Source organism: Osmia lignaria, chromosome 14, assembly GCF_051020975.1.
Source record: "Osmia lignaria lignaria isolate PbOS001 chromosome 14, iyOsmLign1, whole genome shotgun sequence".
NCBI lineage: Eukaryota > Metazoa > Arthropoda > Insecta > Hymenoptera > Megachilidae > Osmia > Osmia lignaria.
The window spans coordinates 7,697,970-7,725,389 of NC_135045.1; the positions used below are offsets into that span (position 1 = coordinate 7,697,970).

At 45.1% G+C, this 27,420-nt stretch overlaps 1 protein-coding gene and 1 long non-coding RNA gene across 2 annotated transcripts in view; one reads left to right on the forward strand and one right to left on the reverse strand.

The window, feature by feature from the left end:
- LOC117605658 (uncharacterized) overlaps positions 1 to 27,420 on the forward strand; it is a 73,107-nt gene that overhangs the window by 25,895 nt on the left and 19,792 nt on the right. The window contains exons 3-4 of the long non-coding RNA XR_004581764.2: positions 4,262 to 4,482; positions 6,318 to 6,480. This is a non-coding gene — a long non-coding RNA (uncharacterized LOC117605658). The remainder of the gene's footprint in view (positions 1 to 4,261; positions 4,483 to 6,317; positions 6,481 to 27,420) is intronic.
- Positions 790 to 27,161, reverse strand: LOC117605647 (uncharacterized). Its single transcript, XM_034327194.2, has 3 exons — positions 26,015 to 27,161; positions 4,850 to 4,992; positions 790 to 4,754 (listed from the first exon to the last, which is right to left on the reverse strand). Exons 1-3 carry the CDS (start codon positions 26,541 to 26,543, stop codon positions 2,871 to 2,873), a joined length of 2,556 nt encoding a protein of 851 aa, XP_034183085.2. The 5' UTR covers positions 26,544 to 27,161; the 3' UTR covers positions 790 to 2,870.

A 27,420-nucleotide genomic window follows, 5' to 3' on the forward strand; every position in this document is an offset into this window, starting at 1 on the left:
CACGGCATCGTATGGGCTTGACTCACACGCATCACACGCAGTCATCCATCATTGTCAGTCTCTTCACTGACACAGCCGTTCGTCCGGTCTACGAACGCGCATACGGGACTCTCTCGATACGAACCCTCCTCTTTCATTCTCTCTTCCTCTACCTACAGCCTCTGATTTCCCGCGAAACTGAACCTGCGAGACTGCAGGTTTACACGCGGCTAGTGATCCTTCTTTTTTCTTATTTCGAATGTCGCCTCGGGATAACCGTGTTTCAAGTACCTCGTCTCGAGGATCACCAATTTCGTATTACTTCGGGGGTAAATTACTCGGAGAACAAACGTGGACATCGATCTGCCACGAAAGGTTTCTAATAACGAATAGAAATTTCAACGATAAGACTGACATGGTATTGAACTTTGGTCTTCAGGGTTAATAGGTTAAAGATTTATTATGAAAGGCGGTGTCACGTATTCGTGATCTTTTCTTTATCTTATTTTGCGTGCAAAGATACTTTGAACGTTTCTCCATTGAAGGGGTTGCGCTTAAGAAAGGATACGATTTTCGACGACAGCGTGCAATTTGCGTGCGAAAATCAATTTTAATAGGGTGATAAATGCGGCGCATCGCGACGGTAAAATATGGATCCAGCACGGTGCGAGAGGGCCGCGCTAAAAATAATATTTCAGTTCGATTGCTCTGATATTTCGAGTCATCCATCATCGTCGCTTCCTTTGCCGACAAGGGCCTCGTAGAAAACGCCGATCCAAATACATACATTTCGGTCTCTCTTCTCTCTCTTTGAGCGCGACCATGATCTATTATGAAATTCAGAAGTATTTCTCGATCCTGTATAACGTTTCCATTTTCACGTCACTGACAACTAAAATTGTCAAATCCAGTTAATATTGTTAATATTTACAATAAGGGAAGAAAAGGATTGGTAAACGAGTCTGAAAATTAATTTTATAATGATATCTTTTATTATCTTTCATTTCCATTTCCACTTATCATCGGTTTTACCGTTTAATCCGTGTGAACGAGGGGGAACGAAATTGCGAGCGGGTCAGAAAGGGATGATGAAACAATCCACTGATAAGTTTGATACGACCTGTATTTTGCGCTGTTGATCGAATGTATACACGTGCGATTGATCGCCATCAATTTTTTTTTTTCACTTTTTCCCTTTTTATAGTCGGTCTGGTAATTATACAAGATGCGTTCGTGTCTGTGTGTGTGTGTGTATACGTCGCTGCGTGTTTAAGTACATGTGTCGATAAGCGCCGCGTTATATACAAAGAAGTGTCCTCGTGTAAACGATCGTGTCTCCCTAAAACGTTTTCATATAATACAAATCAGACGATCGTGTGTATTAAATATTGAAAATGAAATGTTCCTAGCTATTCGAGGCTTATCCTCGTACATCACCTATCGTTCCTTCCAAGACGACGATCTCCGTTCAAATTTCAATCCTCTTAGAGGCTAATGAAAAAAACAAAAAAAAGAATGATTTGTCTATAACGCAGAAACGAGATCGCGTCTTACGGTGTACTGTAAAAAATAAACGTTAAAAATTACCACTGCAGAGTATCAACTAAAAAAGCGCGCCGATGGTTGGTCGACGTTCGTAAACGGCTGGCTCGCACATTAAAAATGCCTGAACAACGTCGAAACAGCGAAACAAACGGCCGACAAGTTCCGTCATTTTTTTCACGAAACATTCTCGCCGCGAGAGGTGCCGTTACGAGTGCATTTTTCAACCTGTCCCCTTTTTGAAGCGGGTACAAGCGAGTCTGGTTGCTTACAGTACACGGTTACACGACTATCTTCCGTCTTTAGTTAACTACTAACGCATTGCACTTGTGCTCCACTCGCCTTTGCGTGAAAATTCTTCCGGTTAACCCTTTCGCTACTGTGGCTGACAATATTCCTTCAATGCATAGGTGGTGTACAATGCAAATTAGCACCTAAGTTAAGACATTTTTTTATTCTAAACCAAATTTTGGGAATAAATTTATTTTATTCGCGGTTTCGATATAAAACGTACGAGTAGCGAAAGTGTTAAATTAATTTTCCCCTCACTGGCTCTATTTATGTACACAGATTCTCTCACTAGGAATTATTGCTCGTGAATTTATAGCCACCCTCGCGAAAATTTTCTTTAACTCTTCGCGGTTGATTTTCATCAAATTTCAATAAAGAAATCAGCTAGGAGCAGGTATTTCGAAAGACTGCACTCGCAACTCGCGAGTTCGGCCATCGATTCGTCTGGAAATTATTTACACTCGTTCAGCTACGTCCACTGCGAATCGTGCACCATTCGAGTTCACTTCCCGGCCGGTTCACACCGAGCTTCCTCGAGTGATCATTGTTTACGGACGGAGATGATTACGACGGCCGGGACAAGGATCATCGAGAGCGTTCCGCTTCGTCGGACTCTCTTCCAATTGATCCACGCGAAACTGCAACGACAATTCGTCGATTAAACTTCCCGTTGTTTCGCGTCGATCAAACATCACACGCGTTGTCGTAGCTTCAGTCTTGAAATCACTTGTCAGGTCTGCAAAGGTAGCCCTCCAATCGTACACGTTCAATTCAAGAGATGTAACACCATTTTGCATCCTGAACAGAGTGTCCTGATCACTGTTTCCAATGCACTTGCTGCCAATTTGTTTGCTGCTTGTAAAATCCACAAGACAGCTTCATTCCAGTCTTCCAGAACTAGTCAGAGATCCGACCATCCATCCTCCCTTTCAACTATGTACACATCACAATGAACGATCACCAGCTCTTCTCGATCTAAGGAAAGATCAGTATAGCGCGTTCAATAGACACTGTTCGTCGCTCCAGTCCAATTGACAAGGATTCTCGGTCTCGTGAACTCAGCTGAGCTGATAGTACTCCGGTGCGAAGTCGTTCGCTAGGTTGGTCAAGAAGTTGAAGTCGGAGGAGCTGTTGCTGTTATCCGCGGATGGTGGTGGTGCGGCTGTGTGAACAGGTTCGCCGTAAAAGTTGCCGTAATTTCCGTAGGAATCATTGTTGCTGTCCGCTTGAGCCGCGCTACCAGGCGGAGTGATGACCGCAGCGGTGGCAGCCGCGATGGCCGTCGCTGTGGTGGTCATGCCTGGCGCTGGAAACGGGTCAGGCGATGAGACGTAGCTGTTTGGAATGTTGGACGCCTCTCCGCCCTGATGGACGTGCAGTTGGCTGGTCTGCTCGTAGTAGGCATTCGGGTGACACTTGTTCCCGGCTCTGTAGTCGGTGGAGCTGGGATGCATCGGGGGCTGATGCGTCACGTAACCTTCTGCGGTGTGCTGTTGTGGGTGCTGTTGTTGCTGTTGAATGTCGTTGTAGTAGTGTTGACCGGTTTGCACGGAGACGGCTGCGTGGCCATGGGAGGCCAGGTTCTCGTTGGCCCCGTGGTAGTTGCCGGTGCTGGGGTAGCCGTAGGTTCCTGGAGCCATGTAGCTTTCGGTAGTCTGCTCGTGCTGGGCGGTGTAGGTTTGTCCAGCACCGTAGGCGTTGTTACTCTGCATGCCTCTGTGATACGAGGCGTGATAAGGAGGCCCCGCCTGCGGATACCCATTGTATTCGCCACTGGTGTTGGCGTATTGACTCTGCTGTTGATGGAACTGCATACTGGCGTTGTACATGGTCCTGGACGCTGTGCCTGTGGTAGCGCGGACGTGGTGTCCTACCCTGGAGCCCAGCACCTGGTTCTGTCTGGCATAGAGCGGGTGCACTTCACCGGGATAAGAGATCCTGGGCTGTTGATAGGTATCTCGGGAGCAGTAGTTGTTTTGCGATGGAGTCTGCTGCGTGGCTGCTGGTACGGTCTGCCTGGTGGGCACTCCGTTTCTGTAATCGACGGCAGACGTGGATTGGTAGACTGTTTGTTGTTGGAAGTGGGTCTGCTGATTGCTGGTGATGTTCCTGCTAGCATGGGGAGACATGGTGCCAGCGTTGGTGGACCCGTGCATCATTGGTGCAGCCACGGAACTGCTGGACGATGGAGAGCTTCTGGGTCTTTGCATGTAGGCCGCGTGGGTAGCTTGGATTCCTAGCGGACTACCTTGTTGCAATTGAACAGAGACGGGTGTTCCTGGCGTAGACGACGGCGTTAAGCTTCTGGTAGAATTTTGACCGGGTAGAACGGGCGTGCTGACGGTAGAATCTGGCATTGCTAAGAGGACACCGTTGCTGGTCACCGCGCAAAGTTCCTTGGTGTTTGCTGACGGGGACTTCTTACTAACGGAGATTTGTTGTTTTGCAGGGTTCGGACTTTTATGACCGCTCTCTACCTTTACTCTGACATCGGAGGGCAACTTTTTGGCTGTCATACTCGGAGATGTCACCTCGCTACCGTCTTGGGACCTCGAGTCATCGTCCGCTATCATCTTCTCGAAGGAACTGGAGACACTGTTGGTGCTTCCAACGCTGCTGGCCCCGTTACTGTTCGCATTGAAGCCTGGATTGCTGTTGTTGTTCGTCGCGGTAGGTGTGTTATTATTGTTACTATTACTGCTTCGACGACCAGACGGATTGAGCTCTGTCACGTCGCCTGACAGCGTGCTGCCGACATCACTCACGGTCGAGATATCACAGTTGTGGCAGCTCTTCTTCTCCTCGCTGTCGATCGCCAACATCTTCTCGCTCTTCGACTTCTCCATCCCGTCGGACGTCGAACCGTCCTTTTCGTCGCCGTCCTCTTTGCTCAGGGTTTGCCGTTTGTGCTTCATCCGTCGGTTCTGGAACCAGACTTTCACCTGGAAACGAGGTAAAACGGATTTTTTGGTCTTGACATAGGAACGATGAAAGGGTATCGTGATTCTTCCACAATGTTCTTGGAATTTCTTCTCACCTGCCTTTCCGTGAGGTCCAAAGACGCGGCGATCTCTATTCTTCGAGGTCTGCACAGGTACTTGTTGAAGTGGAACTCTTTTTCCAGCTCGAGCAACTGCGTGTTCGTGTATGCTGTTCGCAACCTCCTCGGCAGCCCATTCTCTGCGAAACAGAAAAGTTTCTCTTCAATACAAGGTGTGTTTTCGTTTTACCTTCGTTCACGCGATCTCTGTGGCCAATTTTGTATACACGAAATCTCATTCTCATCGTGAAATTGGGCGTCTATAGTAGCGAAAGGGTTAAGAGATTCAATCGGAAGGAGCAAAAAAGAAGAGTAAACACGATCGCGAGTTAGGGTAACCAAACGACACGTCTACTTTCCAGAGAATGAGTCGATCGAGTCTTTTTGCGCTATTAAACCGCTTAATTAATGATCATTTAGGCGAACAGAGGGTTAGGGGCTGGCAAAGGAAGCGGTGCTTTGAACAATGCACCGGTTTCAACCTCCCCGCGTAGCCTGTTTCATCGTGGTACCGTCAAGTTGGCGGTCTCCTTCGAAACTTCTGGCCATGTTCCCAGGCCGAGGGTATTCCGTGTCGATGCGAAACATCTCCTAATTATTATCTGGTAAGAAACTTGTCGCTAGATAACGAGGAAGACGGTCGACAGGGTAAAGAGGACGAAGGAAGGGAATGGTGGTGTGTGGATGGATCTCTTAGCTCGAAGCTAGTGCCCTCGAGACATTATAGATCTCGTCAAGGCGTACCGGTAATTTTCCCTGCAACGATGTAAACAATCATTAATAGCCGCGTATCGTAATTACAGGATTTTACCAGGCCGTTCTGACGCGGGTAATATTTCAATCAAAGTCGCCGGTTGTTGCACACGCGCCTCGGCGACGTACCTGGGAATAATTTCAATGGTTTAATGCAAAATTCAGCCGAGAAAAACCGATGGCTATTAACTTGACGCCTTCGCAGGGATCAATTCTTCTTTTTTTTTCTTCTTATTTCGTCGAAGGACTGACTCTCCTGTAATTCAACTCGCGTTCTTTTCATTTTTCTTCTTTTTTTTTTTTTACCCTGTGTGTTTTTCTTGGTGATTATGAAACTCAAGTAATAGTATGAAAATCGAACCGCGACTGGTTCGCCTTGGACACGGTGTTGATTGTGCACCTTGCGATTGTTTCTTGACAGCTAGAATAATTGCAATGGCTGTTTATAGGAATTCGAATCATTTTTATCAAGGTAATGCGAAGTGGTGGTGTGAAAGCCTAGGTTTGCAAATAACACCAACATTCCGAGATCTTTCAGCTAGGATTTTCAAAACTTTCAACGTGACCTACTTGTTTTATGGGATCCGAGGAACGTTCAATCAGAAAAAGTGATTTATCAGAAAAGAAGGAAGGAGAAGTCAGTGAAGCGTGCCATGTTAAGTCAGACTTCAGCCAAACTCGTTTCACTGAAGTTGTATAAATTCTGTTGCAGATGGTGGGTGGGGAGCGGCGAATTCGCAGGAAAACAGTGCCGCTAATTTCATAGGAGCCGATGATTTATGGTCGACTGCAACGTTCCGTTATTGCAACGGCCGATGGAACAAGGATACGTCTTGGGTGCAGAAGGTAAACGTCGAGACCTGACGCGTTAATAGGTAAGTCGACCTTGACTTTTAAGCGTTATAATTAACGAATCGAGCGGTGAGCTCGATTCCTCATCGAGGAGACAGGTGGTATTGTTGTGGTTTAAATTACCCCGGTACTTCTATCCACCACCAGAAGGATCCTTCGAAAATTTCAACTTCATCTCGAGTTCATACTTAATCCCGTTTAATTATCTTCATTTAGAATGAATTAAATAGCATTTCTTTCTTCTGCGGTGTTGAAACATTCTTAATAGAGTGTACTGATTTTTTGCACGTACTGTGTCAAGCTTAAAAATCTTTCGTCTATCAAAGGTTAATTATTCTTAGCTAATTATCAACATTTTGATTGGTACAATTTAAAAAATAAGAAACGAAGAGATCGCGAGTAGACAGAATGCAAACAATGGGCATCGCTTGTAAAGCGATCAGATAGGATGCAAAGTATCGACGGATCCCCGTGGCAAATCCCAAGATAGAAATATCGATAAGGGCTGTGTCACTCACGCGATGCTTCGTCCACCCCCCCCTTCAACCCTCCACTCTTTTACTCTATGAAAACTCCACGTGCAGGCTTAGCCAGACTGCACCCCTTGTCTGTCGTCTTCCTCTCCTCGCTATCTTCGCCCTTTTACCTTCCTACACACCACCCTTCCACCCTTCTTTTTTTATCTATCTTTCGTGGACTCGCATCGTCCTCGTTCCACTTCTTCAACCCCTGACTACTCATCCCAGCATGGAACCACCCCTCGTCCACCCTTGGATCCACTCGCACGCCATGGGGTAGTTTAGCATCTCAGCCCTCCCGAAACGAAGCAGCACCCTCTTCGCCCCTACGACAGCAGCTTTTTTTTTCTCCTTCGGTACCATCACCTGATACGCGAGAGACTCGTCGAAAAAGGTTGAGCAACGGTTGCGCTCCTCGGGAACACCGTATTAGGGCGTCCAGGTGGGATGATCGGTCTATGGGAGGTCGAAGACGACCGATTGTCCGGGAAATTCAATGTTGAGCGATTGAATCGTTGTTCCTCGAAGAAGACAGTCACTGATGCGTCGAACGACACGTCGTCGACGGAAGACTGATTGCTTTTTGTTAATGGGGTTCGTTTTGGCGAAGCAAATTGCTTCGAGGTTTCTATTTTACTGCTGGCTGGGTTTGGATTTAGAAGTTACAACGCCTTTGCGTATCTTAGGTTTACGAAAGGTTTTTTTTGATAATTTTTTCAAGTATCTATTTAGTGAAATTTTCAAATGTATCATGGTCGACGGGAATCATCCCTTCGGAAAAGGGACGACAGAGTACACCGGTACGAGACACAAGCAATAGGCGTGGAATATCGGTTGATTGACAGGTCCGTCCAGCCAATCGCGAGACCGAAATGCTGATGAGGCCCACGTCAATCACGCGAAACTTCCATCTCTCGCCCCCTAGCTACCCTTATCCTCTGAAAAGCCCACGCGCTGGATTTGCCGAGTTTCGAGCACGCCACCCTCTCTCTTTTCTGCACGCTTGTTCACCCCCTTCTCTCTCTCTCTCTTCCCCTATCATCATTTCCCCCTTCCAACAACCCTCTCGACAGCCATTCGGTTTCAATAATTATGGTGTGGCCCGTTGCAAGCTCGCGAAGACAGACAAGGATTTCAGCATCCGTTTTCATGAAAATGTTTCATCCATACACGTGGAGAGGATAATCGTGAAATTATTGTCTTTGAAATTGAAAGGATTTAACTTCAAATTAATTAATATTTTCAATGGGTGCTCAACCTTCGCATTTAATGCACTTCACCTAATCTTTTTCAAACGACTCCTTGCAAATGATACACTCGATGATTCTTTCATCAAGAAGTAAACGTTTCTCGAATCTCGGGCTATAATTTAGAATTCAGTTACTTGCAAATCTTTATTGTTGCGTCAACAGAGCGAGCAAAAGTTCACGAAGCGACGAGAATGTCGAAAGTATTATAGAATAGAGAAAGAAAAAAAGGAAGGATGATAATGACGAAACGATGGACAAGAAATTACTGATATAAACTACCGAGGCGAAAGCTATTAACCTTTTGCACTGCGAATGGTTTTTCAGACACCAGAAATAAATGATGCCGTACACAATATGTACGTGTGTGTGTGTGTGCGCGCGCGGGCTTCAGACAAATGTTACACGCGAGTTTTGTTACACGCCACAACTAAACGTCGTCCTAAATCGTGAAAACAAATAACAAGCAGACTTGCACGTCTCCCGAAGTGATTCCTTTTCTTGTCCTTTCTACCACCCAAGGAATATATTAGTCATCGATGATGTAATCCCCTCTTCTGTCTGACGGAAATTAAAATAAGACAATGTTGCTTAAAGCAGTTGCTGGATTCTCACAAAAGGAATGATTTATCGCTTGTCACCATTTTTATATCTTATTTTTCAAACACCTTGGAATTATCTTTTTAACGTTAATGGTAGTTCCGTCTTCCGTTGCCATTTAGCCTTTTCTTACTTTTTTTCTGAAAAAAAAAAATATCGAACAATGAGAGACACGTCTACTGATTCAACGATGGTGTAAGCGGTAGTTAGTGTCGTTCAACTGTTGTTAAAGGAATGAATTTAGGAATTATCCTTTAAATTCATATAAAGGAGTATTTTGTAAATGATTTTGCATTCAATTTACCGAGAAATTTTTCGGCAAATTAGTCAATTGATTAACGTTGAATTAACAATTTCTTTGGAGAATGAATTCTCTAGTTTTTAATTGAAATTTCAGTATTCCAAATTTATTTTCATTTTTCTCACAAAATTTTTCCATCAAAACAATTTTCAAAATTCATATCGGGGTTAGGGTAAACAGTGTCTGGTCGGGGAGTGTAAATAAAGCGATTAGTGTCAAAGTCCTGAACGAAGAAGAGGAGACACGATACTTTCTGTAACGATTCGTCGACGGACGAAAATAGTATCAGGTATTGCTGCTTTGTACTGGCCGTTCTTACTCGACGCAAAAATATCATGGTCGATAGTTGCGAGCCTCTCGTTCTTCCCTCGACTGGCCAAGGGCTGACAAACTGTCAGCTTTTGAAGTCTTGGAATGAAGAGCGCCGACTGACAGGTCGATGCTCGCGTCGAGGTACACGCGCCACCGAAATAGATCTCGTATTTTCGAATATTTCAATCTCTTCAAGGGTCTCTGGTTCAGCTTGACTGAGCACCTTGGTTTTTAAGATCATCGTATACTGTCAATCATTCTAGGGGATTTATAGACGTGTATAAATTATTGTATAACCCATTTTCTACCAAACTAGCAATAATAAAAAAAGAAAGATAGATAAAGAATATTAATTAGCGTAGGATTGAGACTTCCAGATCCAATAATGAATTGGCTGGTTTGTCGGTCGAGATGGATGATTCTCTTAGGATTTAAAATAGAATCGGTAGGACAAAATCTTGGATATAGAGTTCGAGGCTAGGCACCATTATTAAAATAACAGTAGACTTGTTAGTCGCTTGTGCTCGCTCGTCATTCGTCGAGCGAGTAAAAGCCGTCGGCCGTCGCTTCGCGGCTTCTCCTCGGAATAACAGGATGCGTTTCTCTTCGAGAACGATTCGACTGATTTTTATGTCTTTCTTTGTGGAGACTATAGATTCTAGAACCGTAGAACAATATCATATTTTAATAAAACTGATAATGGTATAAAGTAAATTTGTGGAACAGGGAATCGAAATTAAATTTTAATTGAATATATTTTTCTCCGGAACTTCACCAATGGAAAAGGAAAAGAAAAATTAAAGATTGGTCCAAGTCTCTTCTCCATTTCGTTTAAGGATCTTGGTTGCTTTAGTTCGGCGGGCCAGTTCCCTATAGACAGGTGGGAAGGGTCACATGATGGCCGTCTTTGTAATTTGTCTTTTGTTTCCCCCTGGCCCGTAGGAAGAAAACTTGCAGGGTAGAACAAAGGACGGAAAGAGCCGCTCTATCGACTGACGCGAACAACAGAATCGTTTCCTTCTCCTTTAGCCGCTTCTCTCTTTCGACGTAAACGTATGAAAAATGAGTGACGAGACTTTGGAACAAACGAGGAGACAGCCGGTTCCGTGTTCGTGTTTCGTTTAAAACAGGTAGATAGCCGATTGAACGTGGCCCATGCTAATCGATAACCTTTCAATCATTTTGCTCTGCTTTTGAGATCCCGAAATGGTCCAGATTTAAATGTACATTCTTTGTACATGCCAATTAGTTTTTATTTAAATTCCAACGTTTAGGTTCTAAATTAATTATCCCAACACGCTGTTGGTAACTGGAACAGGAAGATGGAAAATATTTTGTGGCCGGTAGTGGTCAGTGGTCGACCAACGGTGGTTCTTGTTTCGCGTCGTTAATTGATTATAGCTGGTACGGGCCGTGGAGCCCTGAAAAGCAAAACGGACGAATAGCCTTTGCCACCCCTCTGCTCGCGTTTAGTTTTGTTCGTTCCCGGTTTTCGAGATACGCCTTCGTATAAATCTGTAATGAGCAACGGTTCACGACGATCCACCCTTAGGCCTGCTGCGTTTCTTCCGACGATTTATCCGCCACAAATTACCCGATCGACGCGTACCCCGTCATCAAGCCATGAATAATTCTTCGATCGTTAGGTGGATTTCCAGGAACCATGCTCGTCATCAACGATCGCTCGTCCTTGGTCTTGCGAAGAAATTTGAAATTTAATATTAACCGTCACAATTACCCCAAATTGTAAGGTTAATAAATTGAAAATTCATTAGATTGTGAATTGTAGACGATTCAATAGTATATGATGAAAAATTCAAGGTTGAATCCCACAGTTGTTGAGGATTCTTTCTCTGGCTGTAGATACTATCTTCATCAGAGCAGCAACGTCAGTAACGCCTCTAGCCACTTAGAATTACCAAGAATTCTAACCTGTATCAGGATCAACGTCTTTCCTTTTGTACATACAGCGTACGAGTCGCTTTCATTACGGACCCCCTTCCGTTCATTAAAAGCAAGAGTTCAGCATAGCACACGCGTGATGTCTCCTCGCCATAATCCTCTCTATAAACCGTATGCAAGAAGTACGTAACGACAGGGCGTACCTTGTTATTACCGACTTCCTGCGGTTCGTGTATCTCGCCCCCTCCTCCGCCTTCCTCCTCCTGTGCCCCCTCACATTTTTCGCGAACAGGTTTCTTCCGAGAATTCAAGCTGTCGGTCGTATTAGCATAACTCGCCGTGGTTTCGTTTCGTTCTAGCCTCTATTCGGCAAAAAATGCTGGCGAACGAACGGGTAAGAGGGATCGCGAGAGATAAGGAGGACGATGAAAAAGGAAGGAACAATGTCGAAAGGCAAGAAGGTAGGGTGGTTGCCTTTTTCGGTGGATGTTGAAGAGGGGGAGGGATCGAAAAGAAAGGAAAACCGCGACGAAAAATTAATGAAAGGGTAGAAATGAGTGAAAAAAGGAAGGGGGAGAGCGGGATCGCGAGGTAGAGCCGCGAGTTAGCGTGGCGCTGCAGCTGCCTATGGCGGCCATGTTGGCCACATGCAACGTGTAATTATGGTGGCCGTGGACGAGGAGAGAGGCCCTTGCTTGCAAGAAAATTGGATGCACCGAAGAAGAAGAAGAAAAGAGAAGAAAGTAAGAGAAGGACGTGTGTGCGTCAGCGCGCGCGCGCGCGCACAACACTGGCCAAGCGGAGTCCGAAGGCGTGCCGATGCAACCTGCAATCATCGGGGTGGAGCGACCACCTTCGACCCGTGCGTGCATCCTCGGGCTACCTCCGACTCCACGTTTCTACCTTCCAGCTACCTTCTCGCCTCCCAACCACCTCCTTTTCCTCTTTCTTCTTTCTTACCAGACTTGCGCGATCGCTTCTTTTCTTCGTACTTCTATTCTTCGTGAAACGAATTTTTCAGAAAACACTTTAGACGGTCTACACGGGTTAACGTAAATTTCTTATTTTCGAAAGAAATTGAATTTCACTATGAATAGATAACTGTGAGCTGATTTTTTAAAAAATTTGAAAATGAAAATGCTGTAGTTGTCGCTGGGTGGTCAAGATCCATAGTATTGTTACGTGGTCGTTGCGTGATTGTTGAATTTCCGTGCATAACATAAGCAGTCGCGAGCAGAGATTTGTTATCGTGACGACGGCGATAGAATCGAAAAATGAACCCACGGTGTAACCAGCAATTCACCTCGCGGCTGGCAATGAATCAAAACACCGGCGTCCAGATCCTTCTTGACGCGTACATTTTTCCGATCCCAGGCTCTAACTCGCGATAAATCCTTTAGATGTAATTAACGCGGTCGAGGTACAAGGCCTCGCGCGACGTTCATGCATTTTTATAAGACCGCTGAACTGTAATCACAGGATGTTTCTTCTACCATTGTTAGCAAGAAAACTAATATAATCCTTTATCAATGAACTTTTTGGTAATTACGTTGACATACGTTATAAAGATGAATGTGTCGAGTAATATTATGTATGCATACTTTATTTTACATAATTACGAACAAAGTTCTTTATTTCAAGATATATCACCGAATCATGTTCCAAAGAGTACGTAGGTACACGTAAAATATAGTAAAAAAAAAAAAAAAAAAAGAAAAAGAAGGAGCGAAGGTAAAATTGATCGTGCAGCGTTCCGCTGTCCCTTCTGGCAGCCACGATTAGAATAACCGCGTACCTGTAATTAGATACCGGCTCGAGGACGACTCGTACAAATCGCTTGGATTACGGGCAAGTGATGTTTCTAGCAGTGTATCCACGGCTGTCAGATATTACCGTCGCCTCTGTCTGCTTTCGCGAACGATAATAAAAATTCTGACGAATGGACGCGATCGATCATGCGTCCGCATCCGTGGCCAGGTGAACGTTTCGAATCGGTAGCTACGGGTCTCTTGGTCACTTTAACACTGTCGCGAACGAGTTCTTATAATTTTCTTTTTCCCTTCCCCGTTAGAGAACGTTTGACACATTGATTGCATCGTTAAAATTCGCTGAAAGTCTTGCCAGCCAATCATTTCGTTTTTAACAAATGTACTCTGTTATTTTAGAAATATTTCTGCTTCATCTATTATGCATGTACTTTCCAAGTGCTTAGTAAGATTATTTATAAGCGAGTGAGATTGCTTCACTCACGTGGACATTCATGGGTCACCCAGATACGGGTGACAGGGCAGTGAAAGTTAATGCTAAGAAATTACAACGAACCATAACTTAACGGTTCAAGGATTTTTATGAACGTGAGGAAACTGTGGATTTAGTTACGGTAATTTCGAAGATTAGTATTTATACAACATCGAATGAAAGTTTTGTAAGAATATCGAAGTGGAACGAAACGAATAAAAGCTAAGTCGAGGGGGTGGCAGTTCTTATTTTCCGTCGCGACACTTTACACCAGGGTGAAAGGGGGGTGACCAGCCGAGGAGGATTTAAAATTTGTATAGATTAAAATAAACTTTTTATCCGCCTACGAGTTTCCGATCCCTCAGGTGAAACGGGAGAAACGGCGAGGGGTGAATCGACGACGTCACGGGACAAGAACACCGAGTAACTTTTGGGGGTTGATCGCGTCAGAATGCAATACGAAACGTGGAAAAAATTTTTATAAAATTTAAGTTAAAATAATCGTTCATCGTCCCTTAAATAAGCTCAACAAAGGACTAAAATTTCCACTTCGAAATTTTAATCCAACACAATTAAAAAACCCCAGAAGTCAGGAAGCAGTAAAAAAAAAAAAAAAAAAAGGAAGAAAAAATCGAAGGTAACAGCAACCCTAATTAATAATCGTTCGAGAACGCGCGATTATCCGCTCGTAAAGGGAAGGATTATTTTTTCCTCCGGATGCCGCGGCGAGTCTTAATGGTATTACGAGGGGGGTTAGAAATTGGGCGGCCCTTTGTATTTTGATTATCGTCGGATTATTTTAATCACATTAGCGCTCGAGCATCAAGCTACACTGTCGGCCTGTTACGGAAAGGAGCTCTCGCAAAATCAATCTCGCGTCTAATGGAAAGATGGCGCTTTTCATCCCCCTGAGACCACTCCCGTTTTGCGTACCGACCACCCTTCGTCTCTACGAACCTTTCCACCCTTATACTTTTCGATACAACCTTCGAAACGAACCTAAACGCCGCCAATTAGGGCAACGATTCCTTTCTTCAGGCAGTTTTTAGATGGTACAATTTAAATTCGCTCTAATAAATGTTGTATAGAGACCGGAGATACATATCGTGTCCGAAATATCAGCGAAGAAATTCCAGGCAATCAATAACGGTAGAGGCGCGTGTGGATCGGGTCTAATTAAAGGTAGCTCGTGATATTGGTTAATTTATCGTCGCGGCACGTAAACGTCACTTCTCGTTCGGTTGATTCATATTTAGAGTCAACAACGCGCCGTTCAGCTGGTTATAGCGTTTCTTTGCCACGCGAATAATCGGAAGGAGTCCTGTCGATTTATTACGGGCAACGCAATAATTCAACGTAACGCGATTAATGAACCATGCTTCGGACCTTGTTTTGTGAATACCCCTGTGCAACGGGATAGAAATTCCTTTGAGCGAGAGATTCAGAGAATGTTGTATCTTAAAATTTACATTTTTCAAAGGGTCCATTTCTTCAACTCTTAGTAGGAAAAATTTAATTTTTCTTTGAATTTTTATTTTTATAAAAAACAGTTTTAAATATGCGATGGATAATATACTTGATAAGTATCCTATTTTTCTAAACAAAAAACGATAAAAAGCAGCCCGAAGTGTACAAACAAAACGACAGAAACACGTCTGCTGACTTGAATCAATATTTAACGATCGAACGGTTGATTAGTGGAAATGATGAATGCAAAACGAGCTTTCGAAGGATGGAGGCTGATTTTGATCTTTGCTTCCTGTGGTGCGAGCAGGTTAGTCAGCTGACGAACACCTAATTACGAAGGGTATCGATCGCTCGTCACGTATCGTACACGAGACTTCACTTTCTCTGACGACACACAGGTGAGAATCTGCCAGGTAATAAGTTGGATGCACGTGTAAAATTTCCTGGGCTTGTCATCGAGATGGGAATAATAAAAGGAGGATTGTATAGGTGATGCGATGATTACGCGGCTTCGACGATCGCTCATCGACGCGATGGGAAACGTTCGACCAATTAGCGCCGATTAAGCCGATGCTCTTCGATCGTTCGTGAATTAACTCGTGATATTGAGATATTGGATTACAAACGATAACGGTTAATTGGAGTGACGCGTGGCGGATGGAAGAATTACAAAAAGAAATAGAAAAGATTGATTCGTAATCTAAGCCAGTTCTGTTATAGGACTTTCATAATTATTCACTCGCGTCTTTAATCTCCCCTAAAGAAAGCCATCAAAGAGCTAATGAATTTTAAAACTGATTAAAAAATATGGTATCCAAAGAATAAATGAACGGATATCCGGCGAAAGGGTAGCCGGCAGGCGCGGTTTAGCGAATAAAATTGAACGCAACCTCGCCTATTCGTAATTACATTTCCCGGGGCTAATTACATTTCTCTGTTGAACGAACAACGCAAATTGCGCGAGGCGTCGTTTCGTTGAATTGAAATGAAAAAAGTTGAATCGAAGAAGAGTTGCATTACCGTAATAGATGTAATTCATCGTGGCGGGGGAGAGGTGGGCGTCTCTTGACCAGCCAGCATTTCCTAAGCAACCCTACTCGCTATAACTTATCACCCTTGTCAACTCGTGCAAGCTGCAACCCTTGTGATAATTGTTTAAACCGACCACTGGCCACCCCTTTAGTCCAGTCCGACGGTCGTACCGAGAGTGGCGGCTCGTTCGTGTAAACTTTATGTACTTAGAGGCGAGCGTGTAGGTACTTAATTACGATTAAATTACTCCCCTTAACACCCCGTACGCGAACTTCGAAGGCAGACGCTCGGTTGATAATAAATAGCTGAAAGGTGGATGCGGTTTCGTTTTCAAACAGGGGCGTTGGAATTTTCTTTCAGAGAGAAAAGGGTTTTTTCTTCGTCCTTGTTAATTTCTAAGCGTATGAATTGTTTTATTTTATTCTTTCCCCAAGCAGATGTACCAGCAACTTAAAATAATATTTTCATTCATACTCGATTCTTCGCCCCGGGGCTGTTTACCCTCACGATGTCGCGGAGGAGTATTACATAAGAATCGCGCGGAAAGGAGCGGTCGTAAATCTGGTCGCTGGGTGCCGAGGGTGGGTACAGGGTGAGACAAGGGCCGAGTGTCCTTTATAGCATTGTTAACAACTAATGTATGCGGCCTGGGTCCTCGAAACCCTCCCCGCATTTAACATTCTTTAACATTATTATACACATGGCGCCCGTCTGAGCGTTTTCGCCCCGGTGCGTCTTCGTGCCAAAAACGACCCTTTCAACCCTCCAGGGATGATTTTTGTCGGTTTTATTTAACTGCAACCTGCGTACCCTTTTCCCTTTTCCTTACACGATTCTGGATCTCTTTTTTTATCCCCCGCTCTTTCCACAGTTGGGAAGCCAGTCACGTTTTAAGACTTACGATCGGTCTCGTAATTTCGAGAAACAAGTGGCGCTTACTGCTTTTTGGTGGCATCAGCGAGTTTACTGACCTCCGAATGATTTGTTGAGTGCGATGAAGATTGAGTACTCATCAGTCTCCGCTACTTTACATAGTCATTAAACCTTTCTCAATACAAATAGAAATTTGAAGGAAAGTTGAACCAAAAATAAAGAAGATACATTTTTCACTACACCGAAAAAGAAGAAATAAGAAAATAAATGAAACCAAGGGAGTAAACCAGAAGGCAGAAGTTTTCGTACCTTGGGTCCGAAAACGACCAGTGAGAAGGATGAATAGACTTTGGACGTTCTCCAAAAAATACAGTTAGAGGAGAAACGAGGCGATAAAGGAGAAGAGTGTGGCAAAGAGAAGAGGAACGAGAGAAAAGAGACAGGTTCGTGAAGGAGGAAAAGGAGCGGGAAAGAGTGCGATAGCGAGCAAATAATAGGGAAATGATTTGCTCCTTGTTAGATAAAGGACACTGCGAGGGGACTCGCGAAAAGAAATATTGCCCCGAATGAAAGGAAGTGGGCAAACGGGGGAGGATCGAGGAGTTGGCTCGCCTCAGGGAGGAAGTGGATCCCTTTTCCTTGTAACTGCTCCTTCGGTTAGGTCGTGCCAGGTCATCCGTACGAGTATTCTGCTCGATTAGGAGTTAAATAGCGTTCTGTTTCTCTCACTGCTGCATCCTGCGCTTTTGCTCCACATTCAAAAATTATTGCAAAATTTAGTTTGAAAGGTTCAGAACCTTACAATAATACTCGAAGCTTTCTCCAGACTAATTTTTGATACATAGCGTTAAGGGATAACGATAGGAGGAAAGTGGAAATCGTTATCCTACGGTCCGCGCAGAGGGGTGTTATCCAGGAAAACACGATGAAAGTACGATTTTCGTCCAGTCACGTTTCATCACTTTGATACCTTGTCCCGTCTTCTGCTTATTCCAATTCATTATTTTAACATCGACCCGATGATATCGCAGCATTCGCAGCGATAATCGATAATGGACTGCACGCATGTGTCTTCCACGCTTACGCAATTACGTAACGACTGTGTAAAGCTGTTTATGTCACTGTTTGTGATTTAAAGTTCCCTCGATCATAAAATGGATGAACGTATAGCGAGAGTTTGCAGAATAGATAGAATCTTTTATGTAAACACTTTTTGCTGATGTATGAAATTTTTTTATTCGAAACATTACTCAAACGCTACTAATCAAAGTTAGTCGCAAGAGTGACAGAGTAGAAAGGAAAAGGTTATCTCGATCGGTTCGATCGCCTCTGTAAATTCTGTATTAAGAGGAGAGAAGAATTGTAAGAGAAGTCGTGTAACAGAGCGCAGTTGGATCGATTGTCAGGGTCCGGTAGCCGAAGCATGACTGGGTGAATTCGTAGGTGGATGCCTTACCGAGCGCGAAACTCCGTACACGTTGGATGTGGCTGACCAGCCGGCCGACCGACGGACGGACGGCTGACTGCCTTTCTGATTGATGATCGCTACTGGACTCTCCGCCGCCATGCATACCCTATCCTCTACCTCCACCTACGTGTTTCCATCCCACGAAGTAAACTCGAGCAACCCTTCGCTCGAACGAGCCGATTCGTTCCTCGAATCGCACCTCCACCCCTTCAATCTCTTTCGAAATACCAAACGCCTCCGTCTCGTGCAACTCTTTCCCAGAAACGCGTTTTACGTTTCTTTCAAAAAACACAAAGCAGCTAACCATCGTGATGATTAAAAATATAAAGAAGGTACATTGACTTCTTTCGTGCGTTCGGACACTTTAAAAAGATCCTAGTATAAAAATACTCTGACGAGAAAAAGGACTGGCGCGAAACTTTTGAACAAACAAAGAGTGATTCGCCTAAAAGTTGTCCTACGAACACGTGGAATCGTCTCTCCCCTTAACGACGCGTGACGAAAAAACACGGAAGCAGTCGCGTTGAACCCTTGGCGAACCGCAAGATGAATACGAAGCACTCGTACAAAGGCAACCGAAGAGGAAAATCTCTTGGAGGAAAAAAGTCATCTTCGTGGTCAGAAATTCTCGACTAAGTTTTAAAATTAACTTAACAACCATTCGCCAAGTGTACAATACCCGGTGTAAAATGGGTATATGGGGGAAGGAATCACGTGTCACGATTGACCTGGCTCTATCATTCCACGGTTATAGGACATTAGCCTTCTTACTCTAGAAAAGTCCTTTCTTTCACGCTGGAAGCTTTAAAAGGAGGAAGAAGATAGAGAAGGGTGAATGGCGAGGCGCGGGGGGTTTCGTCTGGGGTAATTAGCAGACGGTCGCAGTGGTAGCACGTTGAAAGATCTCGCCGAGTCTGTCATTGGCGACGGGCGAATCCAGAAGGCGAGAACCGGTCTGTTTAGAAAATGTCAGGCCACCAGTGAAGAGTCATGCAACATCGAGCATCGTACAGAGTGACGGGATAAAAAGGGGGCCGGGAGGTTTCGTAATTTCATTATCACCGGGCGCAATTACCCTTCAGCCCTGACTTTTCTTGAATTCGTTCGAGGGTCTGCGCCGTTATAAGGAAATGGAGAAAGGTCACTAAAAATGTCACGGTTATGGCGATTTAAAGAATTCATAGGAAAACGAGAAGATCCACCCCCTGAAACCCTTGATCGCCACTTTCAAGTGGACAAAGAAAGTCCAGCTATCATCCAGGTAGCTGTCTTTGGTGTTTCCTCGTGTCAACGTCCTGCATCCGCCTCCGGTGACGAATCAAACAGCCATCACAGAAGCCAACAGAGAGCCTTTTGAAAGAGCGTCGTAACACAGAGGGGGTCAGAGGAGGCGCGAACACTTTGATCGTCGAATGACTGGCGACTTTGCATTATGAAGCTAAACTGTTGAAGAAACGCAACCGCGGCTGCTGCTACCGTGTAGTCGGAAACTTTTTATCGCGTTGTGAGGCCCGCCATGGGCAACAGGTTTTCGTTGATCCCACCAGGGGGACACGCCATTTTCTCGATTACCCCTCCGTTACACCCTTAAATGAAGGTATTATTCCACCACCGCTTCTCTTATTCTTCTTGCTAACTTTGTAATCGTTACGATTCTACCCATTTGGTTCGAGGCCAAACCAAGTTAATTTTCTTGGAAACTTGCTATGGTTATCATAGACATCGATTAAGGATCAATTTCTAATTTAAAAATCCTGAACGGTATGACTGATCGCCGATGAAATACGTGTCGATCGTGCAGGACACTATACGATGGCGGGGATTTCTGTGGAAGGAGGAATCCCTCGATTCAGTATCCCCAGCCACCCCGCGTTGTTGGCTGTTTCACCCTCGCAATCCAACGTAGCCCGTCGTCGGAAGGGAAAATAATGCATTAGAAATTCAGATGACCGAAAGCGGAGGTCGTCCTGCGATTTATCAAATAAAAGCGGCAGTACAGTCAAATACCCGTCCGTGTCGTCAGTGGAAGCGACAGTTCATTTTTAATATAAAACGAGAGTCTCAGGAGCGACGGTTCGCGAGAACGATGAGGGTCTCAGGAGGGAAAGAGACGGAGAAACTTGGCGTAACGACAAAAAGAACGGAGCTGATATCGCCGTCGATGTTTGCTACGCTGCCTCGTCTGCGGAAACGCGCGCGGAAAAAAAACTCGATTTGCCGCAGAGATTGCGATTCCTTGCGATTCCTTCGCCTCGCAGGCCATTTGCGCGATACAGAACGATGCACGGAATTGTTTTCCCGTTTTGCTTTCCGTCGAGGATGTTTATGTTAACTGAACTTTGCGCAGCGTGGATTTCAACCCCTTTCGACACGAGAAATATAATATTTAAATTCACAGTCTTCTTACAAAATTGTCAGAAATTACATTATGTAGGTTACACGTTAGAATGAAATTGAGGACAAAGATAAAGAATCTGACTGTGGAGAGTGGGAGGCACAATTCCAGGGTTGCAACCCTTCGCGAGCGGCGGCTAATAAATTGCCGAACTGGGACTGTTTATAAACCGTTTAACCGTTGGCAGGTTTTCGCGAAGTAGTACGGAAAATACGAGTGGAAAAAGTGAGAGAAACTGCGAGCTCGTGTGGTGGAAAAGGGCAAAGGGAACGAGAACTATGATGGATGAGCATGGGCGACACGGATAACTCGCCTCGACGCGACAATGGAAACAAATTATTAATTGTTTACTTAGCAACACTATCTCCGGTTAATTACCTTGAACTTGCTTCGGTTTTTCATCAGGGCTATTGGATTTTTATTGCACCTTCTAAGGGAATGATTTTTAATTCCTTAAAAAAAGAGATGTATCTTCCATTTTGAAGTAGAATACAAGGATAACTCGTGAACAAAAGCGTCATATGAATTTCTGATTGTCCTCGGGGGATAGAAAAGAGGGATGCTCGTACAGCAGAGAATTTTTCCGCGAGGCGTATGCAAATCGGCCGCAAAGTGAGACAAACCGCGATTGTCAGGCTCAATAATAATTTCATGGAAACGTTCCAGGGTAGGGAACAACGACGTCGTATCTAGGAATCGTCCATATTTTCGTTTGCACGAGCGAACGGTGGTGAATATGATTCTCGGTGTGGTTTTTGTTCCTTCTAGTCAGTCGTAAAATCAGAATAGGTGTATGGATCCCGTGAAGGGAGTTGTGTTCATAAAAAACGAGGACGCGAGTCGTTTTCTTCTTTGATGAATAAATGAAACCTTTGTCTTAAATGGTGCCTTACTCTCTCGAGGCAGAATCTTTCTCTAGATGGTTGATTTTGAACGTTCCTCGCTCGCTTTCGTTCGGTCTCTCGCCTTTGATCGTGTTAATGCGAGCAACTGTGGCTACGCTTTCGCTAAATTTCACCAGTTACATCGGGGTTTCTAGGATCGCCATGAATCATAGTTTCACAGTACTATAAGCGAACTGGTATATTACAGAGACTTTGCATTTTAGAATTTTTACATTTAAAAATTTTCTCTCGTTAAACCCAGCATCGTTAATTAATTGTCTCACGCTTCTTAATTTATTCTGAATCGAAACGAAATCTGCGAGCGAAGGTTCGATGTGCTAGAATCGAGGAGAAGAGAGGGTAGACGGAATCGGAAAGGAAGAAGAGGGGTGGAAAGCACCCCAAACTTTTATAGCGGCCCATTTGGCGCAACAACGAGCGTGGAAACTTCTTTTAGTGTCGGGCCACAGATTCCCGGCCGAAATATGCGTACGATTATGGGGTTCCGGATTATCAATTTGTTATACCGTGTTTATTATTTGAGCACGCTTCGTCCGCTTCGTAACACGCTCGTGCGGATGCAAAACGCATGTTTCACCCCGTTTGTCGCGCCGGGGGTGGAGATAATGTGGAATGCGTAATGTTGTACTCTCTTCTTCCAGATGCTTGCCAAGAAACGAGGGTCAGAATCGCTGAGAAACGTAATCTTTTCGCGATACTTCAAACTTGTTATGTTTGCATCATACAGTTTGATGTTCCTCGTTTTCATTTTCTTTCTTTTTTAAATATTTCTTATTCCATCGATGTAGAATAATTTAAATAAATGTCGAGACACATATTTTTTTCGAAACCGTTCTCAACGAAACGCGTTCTTTTCTCGAACGTGTACTTTATCCCGAGTTAAATACGTTTCCCGACGATATCATAGTCTTAAGGACACCCCTTCGCTTCTCTATCTTTCTTTCCTTTTCCACCCTTCCTGTCGACGAGCAAACGAAGCGGCTTCTAAGGAGCTCGGTAGCTGGGATTTCCTAGGAGAGTTATCTCTAATTCGCCGCGGATTTACTTGCCAATGAATCTTTAAATTAGATGCTCTTTTCGTTGCCAACCGTGCTCTTCTTTCAAGGGTAGACTCCTAATCGTTCAATCACCTTTATCAAGAAATCGACGGGAATCTCGTTTGGCTTCGTTCAGAGATCTTTGGTTGGTTACCATTTCTATTGCTCTATCTTTCAGATTTTCTCACAAGCAAAAGGTATTTTAGTTTTATTCCGATGTTCGTATGTATAATTGAAGATAGCTCTTTTTGGCAAATCGTAACTATCGTTACCAGAAACACCCTCTATAAACGATTCCATCATTCCACAAAACGTCCTGGAACCATTCATCTTTCCTTCGAGGATTCATGCGAAAATTTCAATTAGCAGGGTGTCCCAAACTCCCCGGAAAATTTCCGTGTAAGACGTGACACGTCTTCTCGCGGCAACCCCTTCTGTTCGCGATATCTCGGGCATTAAATTCGAATCTGTAACATCGACGTGTCCTCTCGGCAGCCGTTGTGTTTCCAGTCGTAGCACGACCGGGACCGGGATCGGGAGCGTGGGTTGGGGCGACGTTTGATTAGACGAGTTACAATTTGGCAAGGAACAGGGCGCGAGAGGAAGGGATCGTAGAACGGTAACCGATGGTTTGCTGGGTAATTCTTGCCGGATCTGGCAAAAAAAGCCACCAATCCAGGAGTGTTTTTCACGATGGCTTGTTCGAGGCGTCTCATCAGTCACGTCGCCAGCTAGCAAAGCGGAGGCGCCAGCCCGGAAGACTCCAACGAAACGCCGATGTGTCAATTAATCCCTGCATCCCTTGGGATAGGACTGGGCTAGAGGCTGGATTATCATTATCCTCCTTGCTATCTCCTTGCTGCCCTGCTTACACCCTCCTCACGGAAACGTGTTATCTTTTGCACCCCTACGACACTTGCTTGTTTCCACCCGTTTCATCCCCTTCTTCTCAATTAATATTAACGCGACGATACTGATGATACTTATGCAATTGTTTTTGGAATTGAAAGAAACAGATACGTGAATACCTAGGTAGAAGAATTTATTTTTCTCAAGTACAGATAATTTAGTAGAGGGTTAAAATTCTCGTATAAGATAGTGATGTTCCAGTAGCGATGATACAGGGTCGAAGGCAAAAGGTGGACAGAGTAGAGCAAAGAGAGCATCGTAGCGAGAGGAGCGGGTGAATTATGGCCGTCCCGACGCACTCGCCCGTTGGTCCTGGGCTCAATTTACAGATGATTCCGCGTGTTACCGCCTGGCCAACGGCTGGTTAACCTTCGTGCCAAACACTTAATCTTCCGGACGTGTCCCGCGCGCGACCAACGCGAATCCGTCCGCGACTTTCCACAGATAACGTGGATCCTGTTTGTAGACGGACGACACCGTGTAAACGGGTCGAGATAAATGGAAAGCGACGTGTATGGGTGGGCAATCGTCGGCCCTAGTGGCCCATAAACTTGCCCACCCTTCTCGATCCTATTGCCAGCCACGACCTTGCGTCGAGCCGAGCGTGCCACGGACCTCTGCCGCAGATTTATTGGTCCTCGATGGGCCGACAATAGCCAACAAGTTGCTGGAAAACGATCGCTGTCTTCCTCTTTCCACATGCCACTACTTGTCGCTTCTGTTCTTTAGAAGGGTGTTTTCATGATTAGGTTCATGAAAAATGATTTATAACAAAAATTGGGATACATCAAAGGTTGAAGTATGGTCTTCTATTTAAAAGTCAGAATTGCTGGAATATCACATGATACTTAATGCTAGAACGTATTATTAAATTGCTTCCGAGTAATTCAATTAGTACTCAACGTTACAGCCGCTTTACCGTGTAAAGCGCTAAAGAAACGAGCATATTTTGCAATTCGTTAATTACCGGAATGATATTGTGACACTGAGTCAATTACGATCAACACTGTCAATGTTTTATGTAGACGTGATAACCGAGTTATTGCCTACTTCATTTCCGGTTACACGATACAAGTCGCGTGTCTTAACAGGAAATTGCATCGGTCATCAGAAGGAGCTTTATTCGATGGCAATTTATTTCTTTGAGTTCTGTTCAAAATATGAACACGACACGAAGTTAAAAATATCGAGAAAATAAGGATTCAAATAGGAATCAGAATTTGGAGAAAATTTAACATAATGAAATCAGAAACATCCTCGGGATAGCCAAAGTGAAAGCCGGACATAAGAGGAAATTCGAAACCAGAACGAATGGTGAAAAGCCCTTCTGGTCAGGCGGAGACTCGAAATTCTCCAGGATCTCAATTCATCCCCGGAAGACAATAATTCATCGTGGTTGAAAGGGTTTCGGTGGGCCCGCATGTGTTGGCCATCGGTCTATCGATTGTCCGCGCTTCGCTCGCAACGATACATCATAATTTGCCGGCAAATGTTTACCAGAGGTTTGGGAAACGCGCGGTTTTCGCACGTGACGAGGCCCAGATGCTATGCTTCCTCGAGGAAAAGGAGTGGCTGCAAAGTGTCATTAGCCGTCGGCTGAACTCGGTTGGCATCGGGCACCCTGTGGTGAGCCACAATGTGTCGCTGGACAACCGATACGCTACCGTGGCCTAACTAACGCCATCAACGGACACCCTTGAATCCAAGAGCTCGCGTTAATTGACTCGAATACTCGTCTCACCCCCGCGGCGCTACGAGAGAAACCTTTGCACCGTACCAGCCCCTGAAGAATTATCGTGTGGGGTCTGCGGTGATGCGACTTACACGCTGAAGAATGATTACCGTCTGCACGTTGCTTTACGAATGGGGCATTCTCTGGACTCGATTGGTTTCCGGTTCGAGCTCTGTTGAAGGGGTTGCGAATGGAGATGGAACGATGTGTAATGGTCCATGAGGGTAATTAATGATTAAGGCATGGGTTTTTAGAGTCTTTGACTGTTGCTATTTTGTAGACTATTGGTCTGGAGGTTTCAGTACAATTTATTTTCAATTCCTTTTATAATAGTTATGCTATTTTCAACATTAGCATAGATTATATGTAGATATTTTAACAGCAATATTCTAGATTTTCAAAGTAAACAGCTCAGTTAGAATTCAACTTCTGAATTATCGCGCTAATTAACATTTATGCTGCTCATTTCTGAAGTCTTTGAAATTGCTATAGTCGAAGTTAAGAACTTTAACTTAACGACTTAATGACTTCATTTTTCATTTTATCTTTAGCCTCTTATCGCTAGCTATGCAAATCAACTAAAACATTAATGTTTACCAAATTTCGATCACTGAACCTTACCTTGCTGGTTACTCTTCCTCGTGGTCTTCTTCTCCTTCATCCACGGGTACTCGGGCACGTTGACAGACGGATCGGCGACACCGTGAGGGTCCATCATCGTATGGTAGCCAGGATGATGGGAGCCAGGACTGATGGATCCTCCGGTTCCCGGGGAATGTTGAAGACTACCGTCGCCAGTTATCTGCGGCAACGCGGTCATAAATTCGGCCATGGACGGTTGGCTGTTGATGAAGCCAGTCTCGGCGGATCCGCATGTTGGATCCATGGTTGGGTGATGGGTCCCGTGCGGGGGCAGCCCGGCTGGGGCACCTGCCCCCGCGGCCACTGTGGCCAGCCAGAAGCCACCCCCTCCGTCGTTCGCCAGGACGGGTGTCGTCGGCCTCGTCTTCACGCCCGCGACCTCCTTGCCGACGTGGACCAACGTCTCCAGGTGTCCCCCTGGTTGCTGCACGTTGCCCGAGCTACCCAGCTGTGCCGATTCTTCCGGATTCTGTTGATGTTGCGACAAGGCTTGTTGCTTGCCGCGCATGGAACGAGCTGGACACTCGTTCCTCTTCGATTAATCGCTATCACTGATCAATGGCAAATGGCAACGATTAGGTTCAATTGACTATTACACGGCATTTGCGTTTCCAGTCTCGAGGCAAATTACTCAAGTGAACTTTCAGTGTCTTCATAAGGAACTCGCGAACTCGGTTGCACCTTGCTCCGACGCATTACTCGTATCTTGCACTCTAGTTACCATGTACATCACGAGTCGTACTTTTGGCCCATATCACAATTTCTACGGATCCCAGTCACCTAGCTCGTCGCGCGTCAGCAACGAGAGCTGGTTCACTCGATTCACCGGGTCATCTCAGGCCTACTGTTCACTGGAAGCGTAGCACGGCCACAAGAGGCAACGACGGCGCACAGCACACTCGTATCCCCGCGTACAACACACCCCGTTTAACGGGGAAACAGGGTATCGAGATGGAGCACAACGCGGAAGCACTTTCACACGATCCGTGCGTGGATCGATGGGACGCGCGCGAGATCGGCAGAGAGTGGCGGGCACCAGGATCGCGTACGCCGCGGCTACCAGAAGCCTTCCGATCGGCCGGAACCCAGGCAGGCAGGCAGGCAGGCTAGGCAGGCGAGCCAACGATCGCGGTGTACACTTGCCGAGTGACTAGGAGGAGGAGGAGGAGGTGGAGGAGGAGAAGGAGGAGGTGGAGGTGGTGGAGCATGATGGAGGAGCAGCGGAGACAAGAGCGAGAGAGAGGGGGGAAAGAAGTTGGATAGAGAGGGGGAAAGAAGGAAGCGAAGATCGAGGCTGGTGGTGGCAGAAACGGGGAACCAAGAGGTGCAGCAGGGGTAGAGAGAAAGAGGACAACGAAAAGACGGAGGACACGAGTCTTGCGATT

What these genes read in the sequence shown, in the direction of transcription:
- LOC117605647 (XM_034327194.2), bottom strand. Translation starts at nt 26,543, where the DNA reads ATGCGCGGCAAGCAACAAGCCTTGTCGCAACATCAACAGAATCCGGAA. An exon ending in GAGGAAGAGTAACCAGCAAG is followed by an intron (nt 4,993 to 26,014) that starts GTAAGGTTCAGT and finishes TCTGTTTCGCAG; the next exon opens with AGAATGGGCTGCCGAGGAGG. An exon ending in TGGACCTCACGGAAAGGCAG is followed by an intron (nt 4,755 to 4,849) that starts GTGAGAAGAAAT and finishes CCTCGTTTCCAG; the next exon opens with GTGAAAGTCTGGTTCCAGAA.